This window comes from Bos indicus x Bos taurus, chromosome 11, assembly GCF_003369695.1.
Source record: "Bos indicus x Bos taurus breed Angus x Brahman F1 hybrid chromosome 11, Bos_hybrid_MaternalHap_v2.0, whole genome shotgun sequence".
NCBI lineage: Eukaryota > Metazoa > Chordata > Mammalia > Artiodactyla > Bovidae > Bos > Bos indicus x Bos taurus.
This window is the reverse complement of record NC_040086.1, coordinates 86,289,245-86,308,428: the sequence shown is the minus strand read 5'-3', so window position 1 is coordinate 86,308,428 and position 19,184 is coordinate 86,289,245. Positions and strand designations below refer to the sequence as shown.

The 19,184-nt window shown below is 50.6% G+C and overlaps 1 protein-coding gene and 1 non-coding gene across 4 annotated transcripts; both read right to left on the bottom strand.

Annotated features, from left to right (window-relative positions):
• Positions 1-8,483: 8,483 nt before the first annotated feature.
• ODC1 (ornithine decarboxylase 1) lies at positions 8,484-15,753 on the bottom strand. 3 transcript variants are annotated; one of them, XM_027556091.1, is made up of 12 exons: positions 15,549-15,753; positions 12,902-13,048; positions 12,683-12,816; positions 12,241-12,414; positions 11,905-12,077; positions 11,546-11,680; positions 11,342-11,423; positions 11,078-11,161; positions 10,008-10,170; positions 9,767-9,879; positions 9,464-9,678; positions 8,484-8,973 (listed from the first exon to the last, which is right to left on the bottom strand). In XM_027556091.1, exons 3-12 carry the CDS (start codon positions 12,782-12,784, stop codon positions 8,829-8,831), a joined length of 1,386 nt encoding a protein of 461 aa, XP_027411892.1. In that variant the 5' UTR covers positions 12,785-12,816; positions 12,902-13,048; positions 15,549-15,753; the 3' UTR covers positions 8,484-8,828. The 3 variants fall into 3 exon arrangements, with proteins under 3 accessions (XP_027411892.1, XP_027411891.1, XP_027411893.1); XM_027556090.1 differs by having other exon boundaries at positions 12,902-13,044; positions 15,549-15,734; XM_027556092.1 differs by having other exon boundaries at positions 12,683-12,837; positions 12,902-13,044; positions 15,549-15,657.
• On the bottom strand, positions 14,160-14,291 carry LOC113901967. The gene has a single exon (XR_003513623.1). It is a non-coding gene; the product is annotated as a small nucleolar RNA SNORA42/SNORA80 family (small nucleolar RNA).
• Positions 15,754-19,184: the final 3,431 nt, after the last annotated feature.

Below are 19,184 nucleotides of genomic sequence, written 5' to 3'. Positions count from 1 at the left end.
CAGCTGCTCATTGTCAACTGGGCCGCTCCTGTGTCCCTGCAGCCGTCACGGTGTCTATTAATCCTGTACAACCTCTCCTTCCATCTCTGCCTAATGTCAAGACATACATGGAAATAAAACATGACTATTCTCGGGGGTTTGATGACCAGGCTTCTGCCTCCTTCCCTCCCTCCCCCCAGCTTCTCTGCCCCCGCCCCCAGCCCAGCCCCGTGGTTTAATCAGCAAGGTCGTGAGACTGCACATCCCCAGCGATGACAGGGCGGAGACCCCGGGCACCCGCACCGGCCGGGAGAGCGGGCAGGCCTGGTTTCTCAGGCTGTGGCCATCGAGATGCTTCTGGTCTCAGAAGCAGCAGAAGGGGCCTTAACTGTGGGCAGGTGGGCACCACGTGCCCGCAAGCCCCATTCCTTGTCAGCCTGGCTGACACCACATCTTGGGGGCATCACTGAGGATGTCCTGGTTCCTTCCAGTGCCCCACCACCCTGCCCCTGGCCTCCGAGGCAGCTTCTATCCACACCCTTGAATCCTTGGAGTCCCTGCAGGGTAAGTGCGACTGACACAGGAGCCTTCCAAGACAGGACAAGAAGTGGCTCTGGCTTATTTCTTCCTTAAAAGGGAAGAGAACTTTCCAAAATTCTCCCGCCCGCCTCACCCCGGCCAGCCTCACTTCTCGGTGCCTTGGCCTGGAGTGTGAGGTGCCTAGAGGCACCCAGGGTGACAAGGACCCCTCCCCCAGGGGGCGTGGCACCAGGAAGGGTGGACAGGACTGAGGTTCTGGTTCCAGTGTCCATCATACCCGCCCACCGGCCAGGTGACCGCTCTTGAGTCTCACCTGGAGAGAGGCAGGTGATCAAGGTAAGTGGGCAGAGCATGTAGGCTGCCCCACAGCAGAGACGCTAGCTGTTTTGATGTTTTTAGTCATCTTAGTATCTTTTAGGACTCCATGCCTGCGATAGAAAGTGTGAGCCCCATCTGCTAGTGCCTTTGCGGTCAATGGCATCACCAAGTCCAAACCTTCACGGGCAGTGTCCACAGGGATGAGATGAGAGCAGGAGGCCAGGTGACCTGGGGCGCTTGCCACCACGAGGCCGCATCTGAAGGTGCCGTGAGGAGGGGTGCGGAGGAGGCTGCAGTGCTACTAATGGGATATTGCCCAGTAACGAGGCATAGATGGGAGTGCCTGCAGGTGCAGGGTTTGCCACAGAAACAGATGACAGAGTGTCTCTCTCTCCCTCGGTGGTGGTGTTTAGTTGCTAAGTCACTTTTGCAACCCCACAGACTGATCCTAAAGGAAATCAACCCTGAATATTCATTGGAAGTGCTGATGCTGAAGCTGAAGCCCCGACACTTTGGCCACCTGATGCAAAGACCAGACTCATTGGAAAAGACCCTGATGCTGGGAAAGATTAAGGGCAGGAGGAGAAGGGGGCAACAGAGGATGAGATGGTTGGAAGATATCACCGAATCAGTGGACTTGAGTTTGTGCAAACTCCAGGAGATAGTGAAGAACAGGGAAGCCTGGCGTGCTGCAGTTCATGGGGTTGCAAAGAGCTGGTCACGACTGAGAGACTCAGTAACAGCAGCAGCAATGGACTGTAGCCTGCCAGGCTCCTTCTGTCCATGGGATTTCCCAGGCAAGAATATTGGAGTGGGTTTTCATTTCCTTCTCCAGGGGATCTTCCTAACCCGGGATTTGAACCCCATGTCTCCTACATGTGGGTTCTTTACCACTGAGCCACCAGGGAAGCGCCTCCCTCTGAATACATATTCACATATATGGGGGGCGGGGTTGGGGTGGGGGGGCGGGGTTGGGGTGGGGGCGCAGGAAAGAGAGAGGCTTTATAAGAAACTGGCTGATAGGATTATGGGGGCTGAATGGTCCCAAGATCTGCCAGCTGGAGACCAGGAGAGCCTACGGCATTCGTTCCATCTGTGTCTGAAGGCAGGAGCCCGCGGTCCCAGCCCAAGACCACCAGGCAGAGAACAGAGCTTCAGTTCAGCCTTTTGTTCTAGTCCGCCCTTTGGATGAGGTCGTCACCCTGGTGGGAAGCCCTACAGTACTGTCTGCTAATGCAGTGTTAACCTCATCCAGAAACACCCTCACAGACACACTCAGAATAGCCTCGAACCACCCGTCAGGACACCCATGACCCAGTCACACGGACATAAAGTAACCATCCCTGTGCTTCCACACAAATGGGAAGGACGTGGATCTGGGGTCCTGGTGAGCCCTGCCCCAACAGAAGCTCACAGAAGTCATGGTGATTCCTTAGGGAGTCGTAGGCGATGAGGACCTGCCCCAGAGAAGGGAAGGGACCACCCACAGGCCCGTCACTGACTCGGGGACTCCCTTAGAAGCTGGCCATACCCCTCGGGTCCCAGGAAGTTAATGGCAGAAGGAGAACCAGTCAGATTATCTTATCCCCCACCCCCGACAGTGCCCCTTTCACCGTGTGTGTGTGTGTGTGTGTGTGTGTGTGTGTGTGTGTGTGTGTGTGCAGGGCGACAGGCAGTGTGGTTTCTGCAGGCAGGGCTTGGTGGGGCTCAGGGGTCCAGTGTGGGGTGTGTGTCTGTCCTGCGGGGCAGTGCACTAGGCACCGCGTAGACACTGGGTGTTGAGGGTCCCACACGCCCAGCCTGCGTCAGCAGCAGGCGAGTGGACCCTGGGGACCAGTGTGAGGCTGTGTCGGGTGCCAGCTGGGGAGGGACCTGAGCCCCCTGTCCCAGCTGGCCAGGGCTGCTTTCACAGTGGGGGCAGCCCCGGCCCCTGTCCGCAGCTTGTGGCCTCTGTGAACGTCGTGGACACCCACACACCTGCCTTTCCCAAGACTCTATGCCAATGGAGCAGAAAACTTTCTTCCAGAAGGTCACCCCACCCCTCTCAGGTACCCCTCACAGTGCCCACACTTGCCTCGCTCACTGCACTCTTCCCCTTGAACTGACCTCACAGTTCACTCCTTCCCCTCCCCGGAGCCAGTGCCCAGCCTGGCTTTGCATTAGCTGCTCAGGGTGTTCCCTTGGTGGCCTCCTGGTTAGGACTCCAGGCCTTCACTGCAGTAGCCTGGCTTGATCCCTGGTTGGGGTCATGAGGTCCCACAAGCTGAGCAGTGCAGCTTAAAAAAAAAAAGGCAAAAAAAACGAAGCTCTATGAGTGAGTGAATGAATGAAGAGTTAGTGTTGGAGAGTTCCCCAGTGGTACAGTGGATAGGAGTCTACCTGCCAATGCAGGAGACATGGGTTCAATCCCTGGCCTGGGAAGATTCCACATGCCACCGAGCAACTAAGGCGGCGTGCCACAACTGCTGAGCCCAACAACAAGAGAAGCCCCTGCAATGAGACGGCCCCTGCCCGCTGCAACGAGAGAAAGCCTGAGTAGCAACAAAGACTCAGCACCACCCAAATATTAATTTTTTTAAAAACTCAGTATTGGGGGCCCACCTTATGGTCTGGAACTGCACCCAGTGGGCCCTGGACACAGAGGCAGAGGGACAGGTCCCAGCCTGGCCACTGGTAACTACATGACCCTGGACACATGTGACAGGGCCCCAGAGAGCCAGAGGTGCTGCCTTTGACCCTGTAGGTCAGCTGGCGCAGGGGTGGGGCGGGCAGGTGCAGGGCCTTGAGGGAGAGCAAGGATACCTATGGGCCAGGACCTGCCCCTCTGACTTTCTAGCTCAGAGCAAGGGCTGCGAACAGCTCACGGCTTCTCCAGAGAGGGGCCAGAACCAGGGTGGGACCAGGCACCCGGGGTAGGAAAAGCATGGACCCAGGGCCATGCAAAAACGGGGAGGGAAGCACACCAGCAGCCATCGGTACCCAGGTCCCAATGTGTGGAGACAAGCAGGACCTAGGCCTGGGCATCGAGGGCTGGTCAGTGGGTGAGGGGAGATAAGGGCAGTGCCCCTCGGCTTCTCATGCCACCATGCTTCAGTAGGGGGAGAGGACGGCTTGTCTTCACAGCCAAGGTGGGAGGGGTGGCCCTCCATGTCACCAAGCATGGTGTGGGCACCTTAGGAACCCAGGGTGGGGGCATCACCCACCTGGTACAAGCAGAGGGTGAGAACACAGGCTGTGGGAGACCACCAGCTGTTCCCTGGGTATGAGGCAGGAATGAGGGCTGGGCTCACCTGTTGGGGCTTCACTTGTGCTCAGGAAGATTCCGGGGGAGCAGCCTGGTCCAGGACAAGCTGTCTGGAGCCTCAGAGCCTAGATACCCGGTGTGGCTGGCCCTGGATCTCCCTCTGAGCTGGGCCACGTTCCAGTGCCCACAGCCCTCCTATCATAGTCAGGCCTTTACCAGCAGCATCTGTTGAGTGGCTAAATGTTAGTGTTAGTCACTCGGTAATGTCGGACACTGCAACCCCATGGACTGTAGCCCACCAGGCTCCTCTGTCCATGGGATTCTCCAGGCAAGAATACTGGAGTGGGTTGCCATGCCCTCCTCCAGGGGATCTTCCCGACCGAGGGATCAAACGTGCATCTCTTACAGACCCAGGGATCGAACGTGCGTCTCTTACGTCTCCTGCATTGGCAGGCAGTCTTTACCACTGAGCCATCAAGGAAGCAGGACCTGACAGCTTGGTGGCAGTGCACACCACCACAGAGGAGTCTCAAGCACGAGGCACTGCTGCCCTCTGGTGGCCGTGGCTGGGAGGGCCATCTAGGCTTGAGTGTGCAAATCCCCCAGCCTGGTTTAGGAACCTCCGGGGCCAGATTCGTATCTGAGCTTTCTCTCTCTGCCCCATTTGACAGGTGAGGAGCTTGAGGCCCAGGGGTGACCTGATTTTCCATGAGACACACAGCAAACAGAAGCTGCAGCTGGGCTCCTGGTGCCCAGGACTTGGAATCCCTGTTGATAGGGTTGTCACATAAAATAACAGGGTGACCAGCCAGCAAGTAGAGTAACCTAAGAAAACCTGACAGAGAGGGATGGAGTCTGCATAGACATGCAAGGTCACTATCTTCGGGGTCACTGTGAGGGGTACGAGGAGCACAGGGTTACAGAGGACAGGCTGAGTGGAGCCTGTGCAGCACCAAGGATGGTCAGCTGGGAGGCTAGAGAGGGCTGTCGAAGGCCTGGACAGCGGTCTGTGCGCAGGCTTCCGGCTTGGCTCTCAGTGCAGGCTGGTCCAGCTGCAGACTCAGGTCTGACCTTGGCCCCAGGTGGGTGACCCCAGATGGGGCAGAGAGCCCCACCCTGGCAGGGGTAGGGGCGAGGGAGAGGTAGAGGTTAAGTCCTTGACCCCAGGGGCTCTGATGTCTCCATTAGCCCCCGGAGCTGGATGGGCACAAGTCAGAGCCCCCTCACCCTGCAAAGTTGCCAAGGAGGCCTTGGTCAAGCCCATCCAAGACCCCGACCAAGCTCACCGGCCCTTGTTCAGCAGCTCATGGGCACAGGAGCCACATAACTGAGGATTTTTTCTCTGCTTCCTCACCTGGGAGGCACATTTTATATAATTCCTTTAAAGTCAGCAATAGACGCATGTAAAGGTGAGTATGAAGTCAGTCTCCACTTGCCTCCTCAGGCCCTCCATTTTCCTGCTACGTCTCTGTGTCAGTTCTTCCAGAAGTTTCTGTATATGCAGGTAGCTATGCGTGTGCACAAGGTTTGGTTTGCTCTTTGCACAGACAGTAGCTCACCACATGCCCACAGTCCCACCAGCTCCGGCAGGGCCCTGCATCTCGCAGCGGCTGTGTCCCAGTGATCATCTCAGTGGTTCCCTCCTGGTGAACACACAGGTGCTTCTCACACATGCTGTACAGACACTGTCACAATGAAAAGCCTAGTAAGTGGCCGTGTCCGAGATTTCTTACAGGTTAGCATTGTTGGGGCAAAGAAAATGTGGATTCTTTTTTTTAATTGTGCATTTGTTTGGGGCTGTACTCGGCCTTCGTTGCTGCACAGGCTTTTTCTCTAGCTGCGGTGCGATGGGCTTCTCATTGCAGTGACTTCACGTGTGACACAGGCTCGAGGGCACGTGGGCTCAGTTGTGGCTCCAACTCTAAAGCACACATCCGCTCAGTAGCTGTAGCTCTGACTCTAAAGCACACGCTCAGCAGTTGTGCCACATGGGCTTAGCTGCTCTGCGGCATGTGAGATCTACTCAGATCAGGGATCGAATCTGTGTCTCCTGCACTGGCAGGCAGATTCTTTACCACAGAGCCCCTGGGGAAGCCTAGATAATTTTTTAAATTGCCAGACTCCCTCGAGAGATTATTCATATTCTTGCCTTCCCAAATGCCATGGGTGAGCTTGCCCACTTACCCAGCCGGGAGTGAATTCTCTTTGCCACACTGACAGCTGAGAGATTCTCATAGTTCTAAAGGTTTAAGTTTTCTGTGAAAAGTTCACATCTTGCCCACTTCCTACAGCATTGTTCCTCCTTTATTGGAACTTTTATTATGAATAAAATCGGCTACTTCTATGTGTGTTGTTTTCCCCTTTGCCCCCTACATTTTTTGCTTCAAATGTTTTCTTCTACTAGCTTCATGGCCTAATCCATCACAGTGAAAACTTCCACCTGGGGTTGGTTTATTGTGGTACAAGGAGCATCAGCACCTTCTGCTTTCCCAGGGGGTTACCTGTTGCCCCACAGTCCCTGTCCCGTCTGGGGCAGGCCCAGCAATCTGCGTTCTGAGATACCCTAAAGTGACTTGAATACAAGACCTGCCCGGCTTGTCTTTACCTTGGACCAGGAGCGCCTCCCAGTGGGGGCCTGTGTGGGGACTCCAGCACCATGTCAGCACCTTATGGAGGCCTGAGCTGTCCACTTAAAACCAAGATCTAGAAGTGTCTGTGAATGACGGACAGTACCATCTTTATCAGAGGTAGCTAAGTCTGCACCGCCACCTAGAACCTTCTAAGAGGGTCCAAGAGGTAGTGTTGACGCCCACCCAGCTGTCTGAGCTCTCTATCCTCTTGCCAAACTCACATGCTCACACCCAGGTGTAGGGGACAGGGGAGGTCGTTTGGGCCAGCCCAGGCCATGTCACCATACAGACTCCAAGTGGCTTCACCAAACCCTCAGGAGCCAGGATCAGAGGCTGTGGTGTGGGGTCAAGGGACGTCCTGTGACTACTTCCGTCCCCACCGGCACTGGCTGGTTGGTCAGACTGTACTTTACCTAAAGTGAGGGAACAGCAGTTCCCAAGCCCTCAGTACAGCCTACTTTTTGAGAGGAAACCCTCTCCTCTTTTCAATCCATCATCAGTGCTTGTCACTAAGGTAACTTGTTATTCCTAACTTCTGAAAGTAAGACTACTTTACCAAAACCTTGGTGCCTAGCTTGTACTTCCTGGCACTAATCCACAAACATCAATTCCTCTATCTTGAACGTTAGTGGGCAGATTGAGGACCCAGACAAGGATCTGCTCACAGGAAGTGGGGCAGACTGTTCATTTGAGAGTTCTTCCGCCTCTTCTGCCCAGACTCGCCAAACCTACTTTCTTGTGGCTCCTGAGAGGTCTCACTCAGTGGTCTGCCAACTAGAGCAGTGCTCTCAGGTCCAAGGACACCGGGAGTGGTGATGAGCCAAGGCCTAGTCTGGCTAAGTGGCCAGGAGGCAACAGCTGTCACAGCAGTGTGCTGTATCCAGGTGGAACTCAGGTCTGGGGGAAGGTGGCTTTTCAGAAACTAAGAAGTCACTCCCCTCAACTCCCTGGTAAAGGTACTAATAGCATCAGAAGTATTTAATCCAGCCCGAGAGGCAAGACGCTGCAGCCTCCGTCTGTGCCTGTGTGCTATCTCCCGGTGTCCCTCCAACAGCGCTGGCGAGATACTCGATGTCACCTGCAGGGACTGGGGCCAGTGAGAGACTTACTCAAGTGACTCTGGCTCTTACGTGGCCTGCCCTCCTGTCCAGAGCTACGGCAAGGATTCACAATTCCTGTCTTTAAATTTAAATGCGAGCCTGCCACCCTTTTTCTGAGGTGTGGGGTCCAAGTTGAATAAGAGAATACAAAAGGCCAAGGTCAGATGAAGAGCTACAACTCTGTATCAAGCTAGTTTGTAACTGTACCTTTTCCTGTGTGTGAAGTCAAGGTGCAAATATGAGACTGGTCTCTGGAGGCAGGGCTCAGAGGGCCCTGTGTACCCCGCCTAGGCAGCCGCTGTAACAGGCAAAGACCACTTAGTTAACAAGGGGCTCTGGCGTGCCAAGCTCAGTCAGCATCCAGGGTGGGGAACCACTGACACCTGAGGCTGCCCATGGTCTCGCCTGTCCTTTTCCTCCCCCTGCTGTGGGGTTAGATGCCCTCACTACTCTTTGAAACGCCACAGCAGACTTTCTCCAGGACTCAGACTTGAAATAAAAATGTCAAAACAGAAAAAAAGTATTCCACAGATTTTTAAAACATTAAAAACCTGTCACCTCCTCAGTCTTTTGGGGCAATTTTCTCAGCCTACAGGGAAAAAAACAAATTCCCACCTATAACACACGCTCAGGTGAGCCGCCTGAAATGAACACACCGTAAAAACTTCCCAGTGCCAAGTTATGTCAAGATCCTTTATTCCTTTTTGTTAAAACCGGTCACAACACTAAGCTTCTGGCCTATCCTGCTGATACACAAGCCACAAACGCTTGCTCAGCAGTTGAAGCCTTTAGTAGCATGTTTGAAAAGTGAATAAAAATCCATATAAAACAAATATTCAAATAGTTTCCATAGGAACACAGATAAGTGTGACCCCATCTCCCAGTCTTCCACATTGGTGCACCTGTGCCAACCCTACTCACATAGACATCTCAGAACTAGCAGTAATTAAGTTAAATGGTCCCCCCCAAACCCTTAAATCAAGCTAAACTCGCAGTTAACAGCTACAAGAGTGGTATCTACACGTTAATACGCGTGGAAGCGCAGGCTGCCGAGTGCCGCTTCATGCCGCTCTCCCAGGCACAGGACACGGGCAGGGGACCGACGTCCGGCTCCTCCACTCCAGGCGGGAAGTCCTGGGTCCGGATCTGCTGCATCAGTTGCCTGCAGGAGACAGAGGTGGCAGTCAGAAACCCTGAGTCACCGCCAACCAAGCGGCTCCACACTGCGTGACACAGTAACCTATTCATGAGCCTATTTACATCTCTGGTCACTATGTCATCAGGAAGCAATTCAATGTAGTGCTACAGCAAGCATTTCTTCAGAATCATCTTTTTGGTAAGAAGAAAACCACAAGTCACACGCACGAATTAAAGTATTCTAGGTACAGAAATAGACTGACCAGTCTTTTCTAAATCAACTTTGCCTTAAAATTCTGCAACTATATACATCACTATTACTGGAGGAATTTTCCTTTCATTGTAATTATTCCAAAATTTTTAAAGCATATATTCTTAATATGGGGAGAAAAACAAAAAATAATTGTTATTATTTAATTCTAAGCAATTTCTTAATTCTACTGGACAAGAACAAGCATAATCAACCCTGGAAAGTACCTAATTCTTATCAGAACCAAACACACACTGTCACTAACCACGTTGGCCCTGACATCACATAGTAGATGGTGGGTCTCTGGAATCCATTGAAGGTAGAAGCAGCAGCAACAGTGTAAGCACCCATGTTCTCAAAGAGCATCCAATCACCCACATGCATCTCAGGCAGGTTACAGCGCTCAACAATGCGGTCCAGGCCGTCACAGGTCGGTCCCCAGATGCTGGATGAATAATACTTCTCATCTGGTTTGGGTCTCTACATTTGAGACAGAGAAACACACCTGCTTACACTTGTTCTGACCAGTCATCTTTCAACTGGTGTATACAACACATTTGGAAGGTACCTTCTGCAGAAGAGGCTTCACGTGTGCGTGATCATAAAGGATGCAGTTGAATGACCCATATACTCCATCGTTCACATAATACATAAATGTCCGATCAGTTGACTCCTCTTCATCTAGAAAAGCAAATTTAAAAAAAAAGAAGAAAATAATTAGAAAAGCAGAAATAGTCTCAATTACCACTTAACCATTTTAGATACGAACTTTCAGTATATATATGTAATGATTCAATCCTGATACCTACCATCAGAGCCTGTCTGTTCCTTTAATACAAGTTTTTTGGCAATAATATTAACTGCGAGCGTGAAAGCTGATGCAACATAGTATCTGCCCGGCTCAGCTATGATTCTCACTCCAGAGTCTGATGGAAAATACTTGTCCAGTGCTGGGTTGATTACACTGGTGATCTACCAGAGTGAGACAGAAAAGAGCAGTTGGTCATCAAGGAACTCACATGAAGCAGTGCTTTGAAACACACCATCAAAAACATTGAGAGCTGCCATCAGCAGAGGTTTATCTTCAAACAGTAAAAGATAAACACCTCCCTGAAAACCAGTCTGCATATCCTGTGGTTTCATTTTGATTCCCCTCAAGACTTTTTACTCTTTATTATGGTATGATTTTATTAAGCAATGGGACAAATTTATTACCAGTGCCTAAATATTTTTATCTAACATGTAAATATATACTAACAAGGTAAACTCTGTATTCTTCCTATTCACATAAATTTTACCTAAGAATAGATTTTATAAGTGGCATGTAATGGCTTACCTTCTTAAATGACTAAAAAGCAATGTTCTAAGTAAAGGAAGCACAAAATCTAGCAAACGATGTACTAAAGTCAACAGGTTCTCTTAACTCCACAGTGACAATCCTCAATTTTCCTAAGACTTTTGAAAATATTGTCTCATTTTATTTTAGAAAACCAGTAAGATAATACAGGGCTTCCCTGGTGGCCCAGAGAGTAAAGAATCTGCCTGCAACGCACAAGACCCAGGTTTGATCCCTGGCTCAAGATGATCCGCAGAGAAGGAACTGGCTACCCACTCCAGGATTTCTGCCTGGAGAATTCCATGGACAGAGGAGCCTTGCAGGCTACAGTCCATGGGGTCACAAAGAGTTGGACACAACTGAGAGACTAATTAATTAACGTAATACAATTTTAAATATCACAGAAGTCATTCAAAATACCATACAAGACATTTACTTTCATGTTTGTACAGTCCCTTTTGGTTATTAGTTGTAACATATAAGTTTTGAAACATTTCAAAAAGGAACCTAAGAGCTACAGACTGTAATTTTGTTATAAATTACCTCTTCAAATTTAAGCTTTACATCCTCTGATCCAGGAAAGCCACCACCAATATCAAGCAGATACATGTTGAAACCAACCTCAGCCTAGAGTCAAGAAAATTAAGTCAATCAGCCAGATTAACAAGTCATGAAAAATGTATGCAGCAGGTTAAGGTTAAATATGTAATATGAGATGACTTTTACAAAGGTAAATTCTAGAACTGGGACTAGTTGTTAATGCCATCCCTGCCCCCCTCCTCACACATGGGGCTCACAGATACTCACGCCCATGTCAAAGACACAGCGGGCATCAGAGATGGCCTGCACAAAGGTCTCAGGATCAGTACAGCCACTTCCCACGTGGAAGCTGGTGTCAAAACACAAAAAATACGCTATTTCTTACTATTTCTGGAAATAACTATTCATGGTGGGAGAAAACTTGCATTGTCTAATACTTCATCTCCATCTCTGCCATCACCAAGATCTCACCTGACACCAATGACATCAATATCTAGCTCTTTCGCCCGTTCCAAAAGAAGCCTGCTGGTTTTGAGTGTGGCACCAAATTTGACACTGAGGCGACAGACTGCTTTGGAATCATCAGTGGCGATCCGTAAAACCAACCTAGAAGCAAGAAAAGTATATCAAATTTCCCACCGACACAAGATCATCTACAGCCGTGGTTAAAATAAGACTCCTTGGCTCTGATACCCTGTGGTCTGAGTCTAATTTGGTTTAACTCAGTACACAGATAATTTACTAGTATGGAAATCTAACAACTGGAAATTTGAGTTTGTTCACATTATACACGTCCCATATCTGATCCGCCCTCAAATGGAGTAACTCACTTGGCCTTTGGATGTGCCCTGGCAACTTTCATCAGCTCAACTTCACTATCAAAAGTCATCATCTGGACTCCGTTATTGGCAGCATACTTAATCTGAGACACTTGTTTACATGGATTTGCATAGATAATCCTCTCTGGGGGCACCCCGAGACTCTGCACCAATTGTATTTCAGTCTGAAAAAGAAGAGGTATTTACACATGTAGTTAATATATAGAAAAGCTGGCCCATGCCCACTCTCTTTAGCATCCTCTGCTCAAGCAAAGTAATTCTGATCTGCCCTGCTGGGAGCACCAGGGCCATTACAGACATCATTTGAGTTCTGCTGCTTTTGCTCACCTTGCTGGCACAGTCAAATCCTGTCCCAATGGCAGCGAGTGTCTTCACTATGGTTCTGCTATCATTGCATTTGACGGCATAAAAGGGGGTGACCCGAGGAAGAGCTTTCAACCATCTCAGATGTTTCTTCAGAATGTCTCCCAGGTCCGCAACATAGAAGGCATCCTTATCATCCTGCAATAAGAGTGGTTACAGGAGACCCATCAGCAATTTAACAGATGTGACCAAGGCACAGCCTTCCCTTCTCTTGCCCATCATTCTCATGAACCCTACTCTAGTCAATCATGGACATGATAATCACTATTGTTACTGGAGGATCCACAGCCAATTAAACTCCCAATTCCCTAACAAGACATTTCCATAAGACCCCTCTCAAGTTTCCCATTCATCTGCCTAACATTCTCAAAGCTGCACTACCAGCATAGACTTCATATATACTTACAGAATAAGAAACTTCATTAATTTTTTGGTCCAGAATGTCCTTGGCAGTAAAGCCTTCATCCAAGAAATGGCAGTCAAACTCTTCATTGCTAAAGCTGTTCATGGTTTCTTGACGTCTTTTTGAGACACAACAAACTGCAAATAGGGCAGACAAATCTACTCAGAAGTCTTAATACTTAGTAACTCCTAAGATAAACTTGTAACAATCACAAATACTTACATAGAAAACGTAAAAGAGATGGAATTTAAAGGGATTATGCCAACTTTTCACAAAGGCAATTCCCCAGGAATTCCAAGTCCACCGAAGATGCGTGTGCTCTCTGTGCAGCAGTGGAAATGTTCAATAAACACACAATCTGCTGTCTACCTTCAGAACACATTAAATTGGAAGATCAGGTATTGACAGCACACAGACACACACACACACAAGAAGCAGGGCTACTAAACCACCCTCCAGACAGCTCACTCCCTGGGTTTGGAAATCCTATTATTCCTAGGTTTAAGTACCATGATTCTATAAATCTCAATGGAATGAACCTCACAAATTCAACACTAGAGTTTTTCACACTCAGCTTCCATATATAGTACTGTACTTAGTCACTCAGTCGTGTCTGACTCTTTGTGACCCCATGGACTGTAGCCCGCCAGGCTCCTCTGTCCATGGGATTCTCCAGGCAAGAATACTGGAGTGGGTTGCCATGCCCTTCTCTAGAGAATCTTCCCGACCCGGGGATGGAACCCAGCATTGCAGGTGGATTCTTTACCAGCTCAGCTACCAAGGAAGCCCATATAGTTTTGTCCACCTCAAAAAAGGCACTCCAAACATTCCTGCTAAAATGCAGAATACAGGTTTCAGAAACTTTCCTGCACTTAGTCCACTGAGAGGGAAAAGGCTTCATGACAGTTAGCTTACTTTATTTCAGACCTGTTTTTCTCTCGAAGCTTAAAACACCATGATAGCAATTTAGCAAAGCTGCCATATAAACACCTTGCTATTTCTGACATTTGCTAAGTCTTATACAGAAGAACTTTTAGTGAACAACAGGCATTGTTATCAATTTACTGAGTGCTCTAAATTTTCCTGAGAAATGAGCTAATTTTCATGCTAGGCATGTGTTTTTTTAAAAAATGCAATCTAAAAAAAATCAACAGAATGTATTACAGCTGCTGTATCTGAATGGCAATCAATATTCTAAAACCAGTGCTGCCTACTTAACTACTTGGGATTCTGGGAATCCCAACTATCCTCACAGGCACTCTAACTTACATGCTTGGCTATGAATGATAATCACCTGGGAGTCATTCTCAACTATGAATTACAAAAATTAGCAAACAATGATTTATGAATAAACAAAAATAAAGCTCATTTAACCATCAGAGCCACTGTCCTTGGCGTTCATGAAACGTGACATAGGTCAATGAGTTACCTTAAAATAATTATTTTAATCTATTTAATCTGATAGGGAGGGCATCTTTTCCACTGTGCAACCCACTTCAGTGCCTGCAGCCTACTGCCAGAGGCCAGGCAATGGTTCGGGCCGGATTTACTCTGGCATGGGACACTATGAGAGGCCCAGGGGGACGAGCCTGCCATAAATCCAAACCCATGCATGGGAGAACTTTCGAGACTTGATCTAATGTGACTTGCTGGCTTTGTCAACCTCCTAGTTTCCTAATTCGCCCAGAGGAGAAGGGAACAGACCAACAGCCAGCACACACATTCTGTTTACATAAGTAACATTTAAATAGGGTCACCAGTGATAGACTGGGCCGTTTAGGGTCTTTAAAAAAAAAAAAAAGACAACATTCAGGCTTAAACTTAGCAAGTGTGTGTTTCTCTGAAACACACCACTATTAAGTATTTTGCTTCCTTGTATCTTTCAAAGCTTTACTTCAGTAACTTTTGATACAGAGAAAGTTCACCCTAGAACACCTTTGGGTGTTTTCTGTTATGGCTACGTTACTTAAAATGACATGGATTAGCAAAACGTGGTCCTTCTCTGGTAATTGGGAAACGTTAGACAGGTACCAATTCAAACCGCAACTGAAAATTTACAAATCGATTAAAATTTATGTTTGAATGAAATTAGCACATTCTGTCCTCCCTACTAGACACTCCTAAGAGGTTCTGCTCCCCACATCTTGCCTCATTATTTCGGATTCTCAAACAGTAGGCCGTTTGGGGAAAATCTTGGGACTGGCTCCTACGTCTTGGTCGTTCTCCTGATCTTAATAATCTAAGGACTTTTCTTAAATCATCAAGTCATTCAAAGATTCCGTCAACATTTCTAAGCCCGGCCGAGCAGTATCAGTTACACACGGGTTATCTCAGCTCTAGCGATCTGAGTGGCTTTCTATATTGGGCCATTCGCTCTGTACACACAGCAAGGTAAAAAAAAAACAAAACCTAAAATTTAAAAAAAAAAAAAAAGGAAATTCCAGGGCAACACGGCGGAACGGCATGTGCACGAGAGGCCGGCACCCCGAGACCTGTGCCGGGCTCGCTTCCTGCCTCTCCTGCACCTGCTACCGGACCACCACATGCGTTTAAAAAAAAAACAGCGGCTGAATGATCGAGCTCCTCAAAGAGCTTCCGGCTCAGAAAACCCTCACTGACGTGGTTCAGAAAAGGTGAACCCCGGGCCGTTCCAGCGCCAGGCTGCCCTTGAGCCGGGAGGGGTCGGGGCCCGGCTCCACTCGGGACCCCGAGGGCCGACGAGCCGGGCTCTGCGACCACGTGTCCTCGCAGCTCCAGGCGCCCGGTCGGCTCCGGCCTCCGGGACACGTGGCCGGCACCCCCTGCCCCTCACCCGCGCCCGCCCGCCCGCCCGCCGGCCTCCCTACCGCCCGGACGCGACCCCTTTTACCTCAGAGCACAGGGGCGCGGCGGGCCAACCCCATGGAAACAACGCGCCGCCGCCGAGCGCTGCAGGATCCGCCGGCCGCCCCGCCGCCCCCGTCAGCCGCTCGCCCGGCCGCCCGCCGCCTCGCTCCCTCCCGCGGAGGACCGCCGGCCCGAGGTGGCGCCGGAGCGCTGGCAGAGGGGCGGCGGCGGCGGAGGCTCAGGGGGAACTGACAAAGCCCGGCGCGCCGCCGCGCCGCTACTTATAGCGCCGCGCGTGTCGTCATGGAGACGCACCAGCTCAAACCAGCCGCGATCGGTTCCGTCCGGGCGTCCTCCCAGGGAGGGGGCGGGGCCAACCCGGGATGGGGACAGGGAGGGGTGGGGGTCGCCGGCTGATCGACGTCAGCACCTCCCAGCCCCGCCAACCCCGCCCCTCCCTGGCCCGCCGCCAGCCCGCGCATGCGCACCAGCCGCGGGCTGCCCGGGGCTCCGCGCGCCCGGCCGGCCGCCTAAGGCTGCTCTCCTCTGGCACGCCAGCCGAAGGATTGCAAAACCTGCCTCTGAACGCCCGCCGGATGGCAGCGTGTGCGCCAAGCCAGCGCTCTCCTTCCACCTGGCATCAAATGCCGCGTGCCCTCAGGCAGAGAACGGAAATCGCTTGGCGCGAGCGGGCCACGTGGACCCTACCTGGCGGACCCGGGCCCCTTTCTTTCTGCGGGGCGTCTGTATATGCCGGTGGGAGGACCTGGAGGTGATCCTGGAGCAGCTCCAGCGCACGATGAAGGGGGGCAGGAGGCAGAAGGGGCAGCGGTCAGCGGGCAAATTAAGAGGCACAGCTCTGGGCAGCTCTCGAGCCGCTGAGCGTATTGAACCGCGTCTGACATGTCCGGGTGTCTTCCTAGAAGGTAGAGGGCACGCGAAGAGGCACGTTGCGCTTGTTAAGCCAGAGAGACTCTTCTAAGGGCATTAGGGCAAGGGGTGGGAGGTAACAGGTCTGCAAGCCACCGGGCGATCCACTGTCCTTCGTATTGTTCAGTCGCTCAGTCGTTTCCGACATTGCGACCCCAGGGACTGCAGCACGCCAGGCGTCCCTGTCCGTCACCATCTCCTCCTGGAGCTTGATCAGACTCCTCTTGGTTGAGTCGGTGATGCCATCCACCCATCTCATCCTCTGTCATCCCCTTCTCCTCCTGCCTTCAATCTTTCCCAGCATCGGGGTCTTTTTCTAGTCAGTGGGCTTATCAAATCCGGTGGCCAAAGTATTGGAGCTTTAGCCTCAGTCCTTCCAGTGAATATTCAGGATTTATTTCCTTTAGGATGGACTGGTTTGATCTCCTTACAGTCCAAGGGACTCTCAAGAGATTTCTCCAACACCACAGTTCGAAAGCATCAATTCTTCCGTGCTCAGCTTTCTTTATGGTCCAACTCTAACATCCATATATGACTCCTGGGAAGACCATAGCTTTGGCTATTCAGACCTTTGTTGGCAAAGTTATGTCTCCACTTTTTAATATGCTGTCTAGGTTTGTCATAGCTTTTCTTCCAAGGAGCAAGCATCTTTTAATTTCATGGCTGCAGTCACCATCTGCAGTGATTTTGGAGCCTAAGATAATAAAGTCTGTTACTGTATTGAGTGGCGCTTATCAATGACTTCTCTGAGGGCAGCTATGATTGGCTTGCTTTGGGAGGTTATGTGAGTCCCAACACAGCACCAGTGTCTACAGGAGGAATACATATGGCAAAAACTGGGAAACTGGGAGTCCCCAGGAGTGCAGCCAAGACTCTGGTAAAGAACTGGCCTCTCCTAGATGCTGCCCACCCTCACCACCGCTGCCGACCTCAGGGAGGCACGTGGGGCATTTTTTTCCCCTTGCATTTAAAGTGTTCCTTCCCTTGTAGACAGTCCAACAGACACCATTATGTCCCAACGTCGGGTGTGAATGACCTGAGGGCTGCGGGTGGGAGTAAAAAGCTGTGAAACTAGGGCCCGCCACACAGTCAGTGCAGGGAACGAGCCTGGCAGAGCTCAGTACTATTGTCTACCTCGGTCTCAATTTGCTGTGTGATCTTGGGTAAGTTACCTCCCCTCTCTGGGCCTCAGGAGAAAAGTGGACTAGATGACCCAAGGATCTTTACTGCTACAAAAACCTCCTTTGTGAAGAGTACTAGTTTGATGAATGCAGAAGTGAGTGAGTAATCTAACTTTCCCTGGGCCATGCATGGCTCCCACAGAATCAAGAGACACCAGAAGAGGGTAAACAGCAGCGAGTCCTCGTCCGTGAGGGGACATGACAGCTGCCTTTACTCTTGGTCGCCCTGATCAATTTCATCTTTACATAGTCCTTGAGCAACCACTGAGTACCAGGTACCACTATGGGGGGCCGGGGGCGGGGGGCTGGGGGGGAGTTACTCCACCCCAGAAAGTTTAATTCCTAGGAGGGATTGAGATTAACAATGCAATAAACAGTCCCATCTGAGAACATTATAGCCCCAGGCACTAACTAAGTGGGACAGCTTGGATTTCGCGGTGAACACTGGGATTTGTCCCCGCTCTGTGAAGAAACATTTTGTTCCAGTGACACGCAGATTTTTTTCCCTCAAACTCCGGAAGTCTCCCGTGTCCAGTGCCAAGGCCAAGAGGGAGCATTGTCTGTGCTGCCCCGCTATCCCAGGCCCATCAATCAACCAGTCCTTGTGGCGATCATTGTCCCCTGCTATTGGGCTTCCTTCCAGCGGGGGGAACCGGATGTCTCTGAGTGTGGGATCCTAGTGGGAGCCTCATGTGGGGAGAAGGCCAGCCAACCCCCCCCCCGCCCCCTCCCAACCCCGTCCTGCCTGCAGCTTGCTGTTCTGTGACCTTGGCCATCTCCTTGACCCTGAATGAGCCTCTCTGTCTCCAGCCATCAAGGGTCTGGCCCTGGTCTAGGGTCTCTTTCAGCTCAGTCCTGTGATTATATTTTAGAATTAGAAGTATTCACTAGAACAAAGAGGCGATTCAGGAAGCCAGGTGGTCTGTCTCTCTGCCACTCACACGTGCCACTCCCGCACGGGTCACCCCTACACACGGCATCTCCTGCCAGCCCACCTCTAACATACACACTGCATGTATGTTGCACTCTCCCGGAGGCCTGGCCATGCCCAGATGACCCATCTTGACCCAGATGGGGAAACAGAAGCAAGGGAAGGAGGAGGTGCTGGTTCCCTGAGGTCTGGCCCTGGGGCTGCAGGCAGACTCTTGACTTTGGCCTTAGGCCTGGGAGTCAGCAGGCCTGAGTCATTAAACCCAATTACTAATCTGGATCCGAGAAGATAAATCTACAGTGACTAAACCTGGTCTTGTTCAAATGCATGGCATTCTTGTATTTCTGCATAAATTCCATAGACTTTATCTTCTCCCTTACAATTTTATTTTTTTTTTCAGAAAAGCAGCAGATCCTTGCAAACTATGAAGTTACCCTTACATGGAGATAAGGTTTTTGTGTTTGGTGCAGAGGCAGTAACTTAGAGAAGTAAGCAAAAACATCCGAATGCACATGGGACATGCCAGTAAGATCGGTGCCCTTGGTCATCCCACCTCAGTTCTGGGACCAACTCCAATGATTTTAGCTGCCTTCAGCACCTAGCTCATCATGAAACCCTGAATATCACTTCTGCTCTC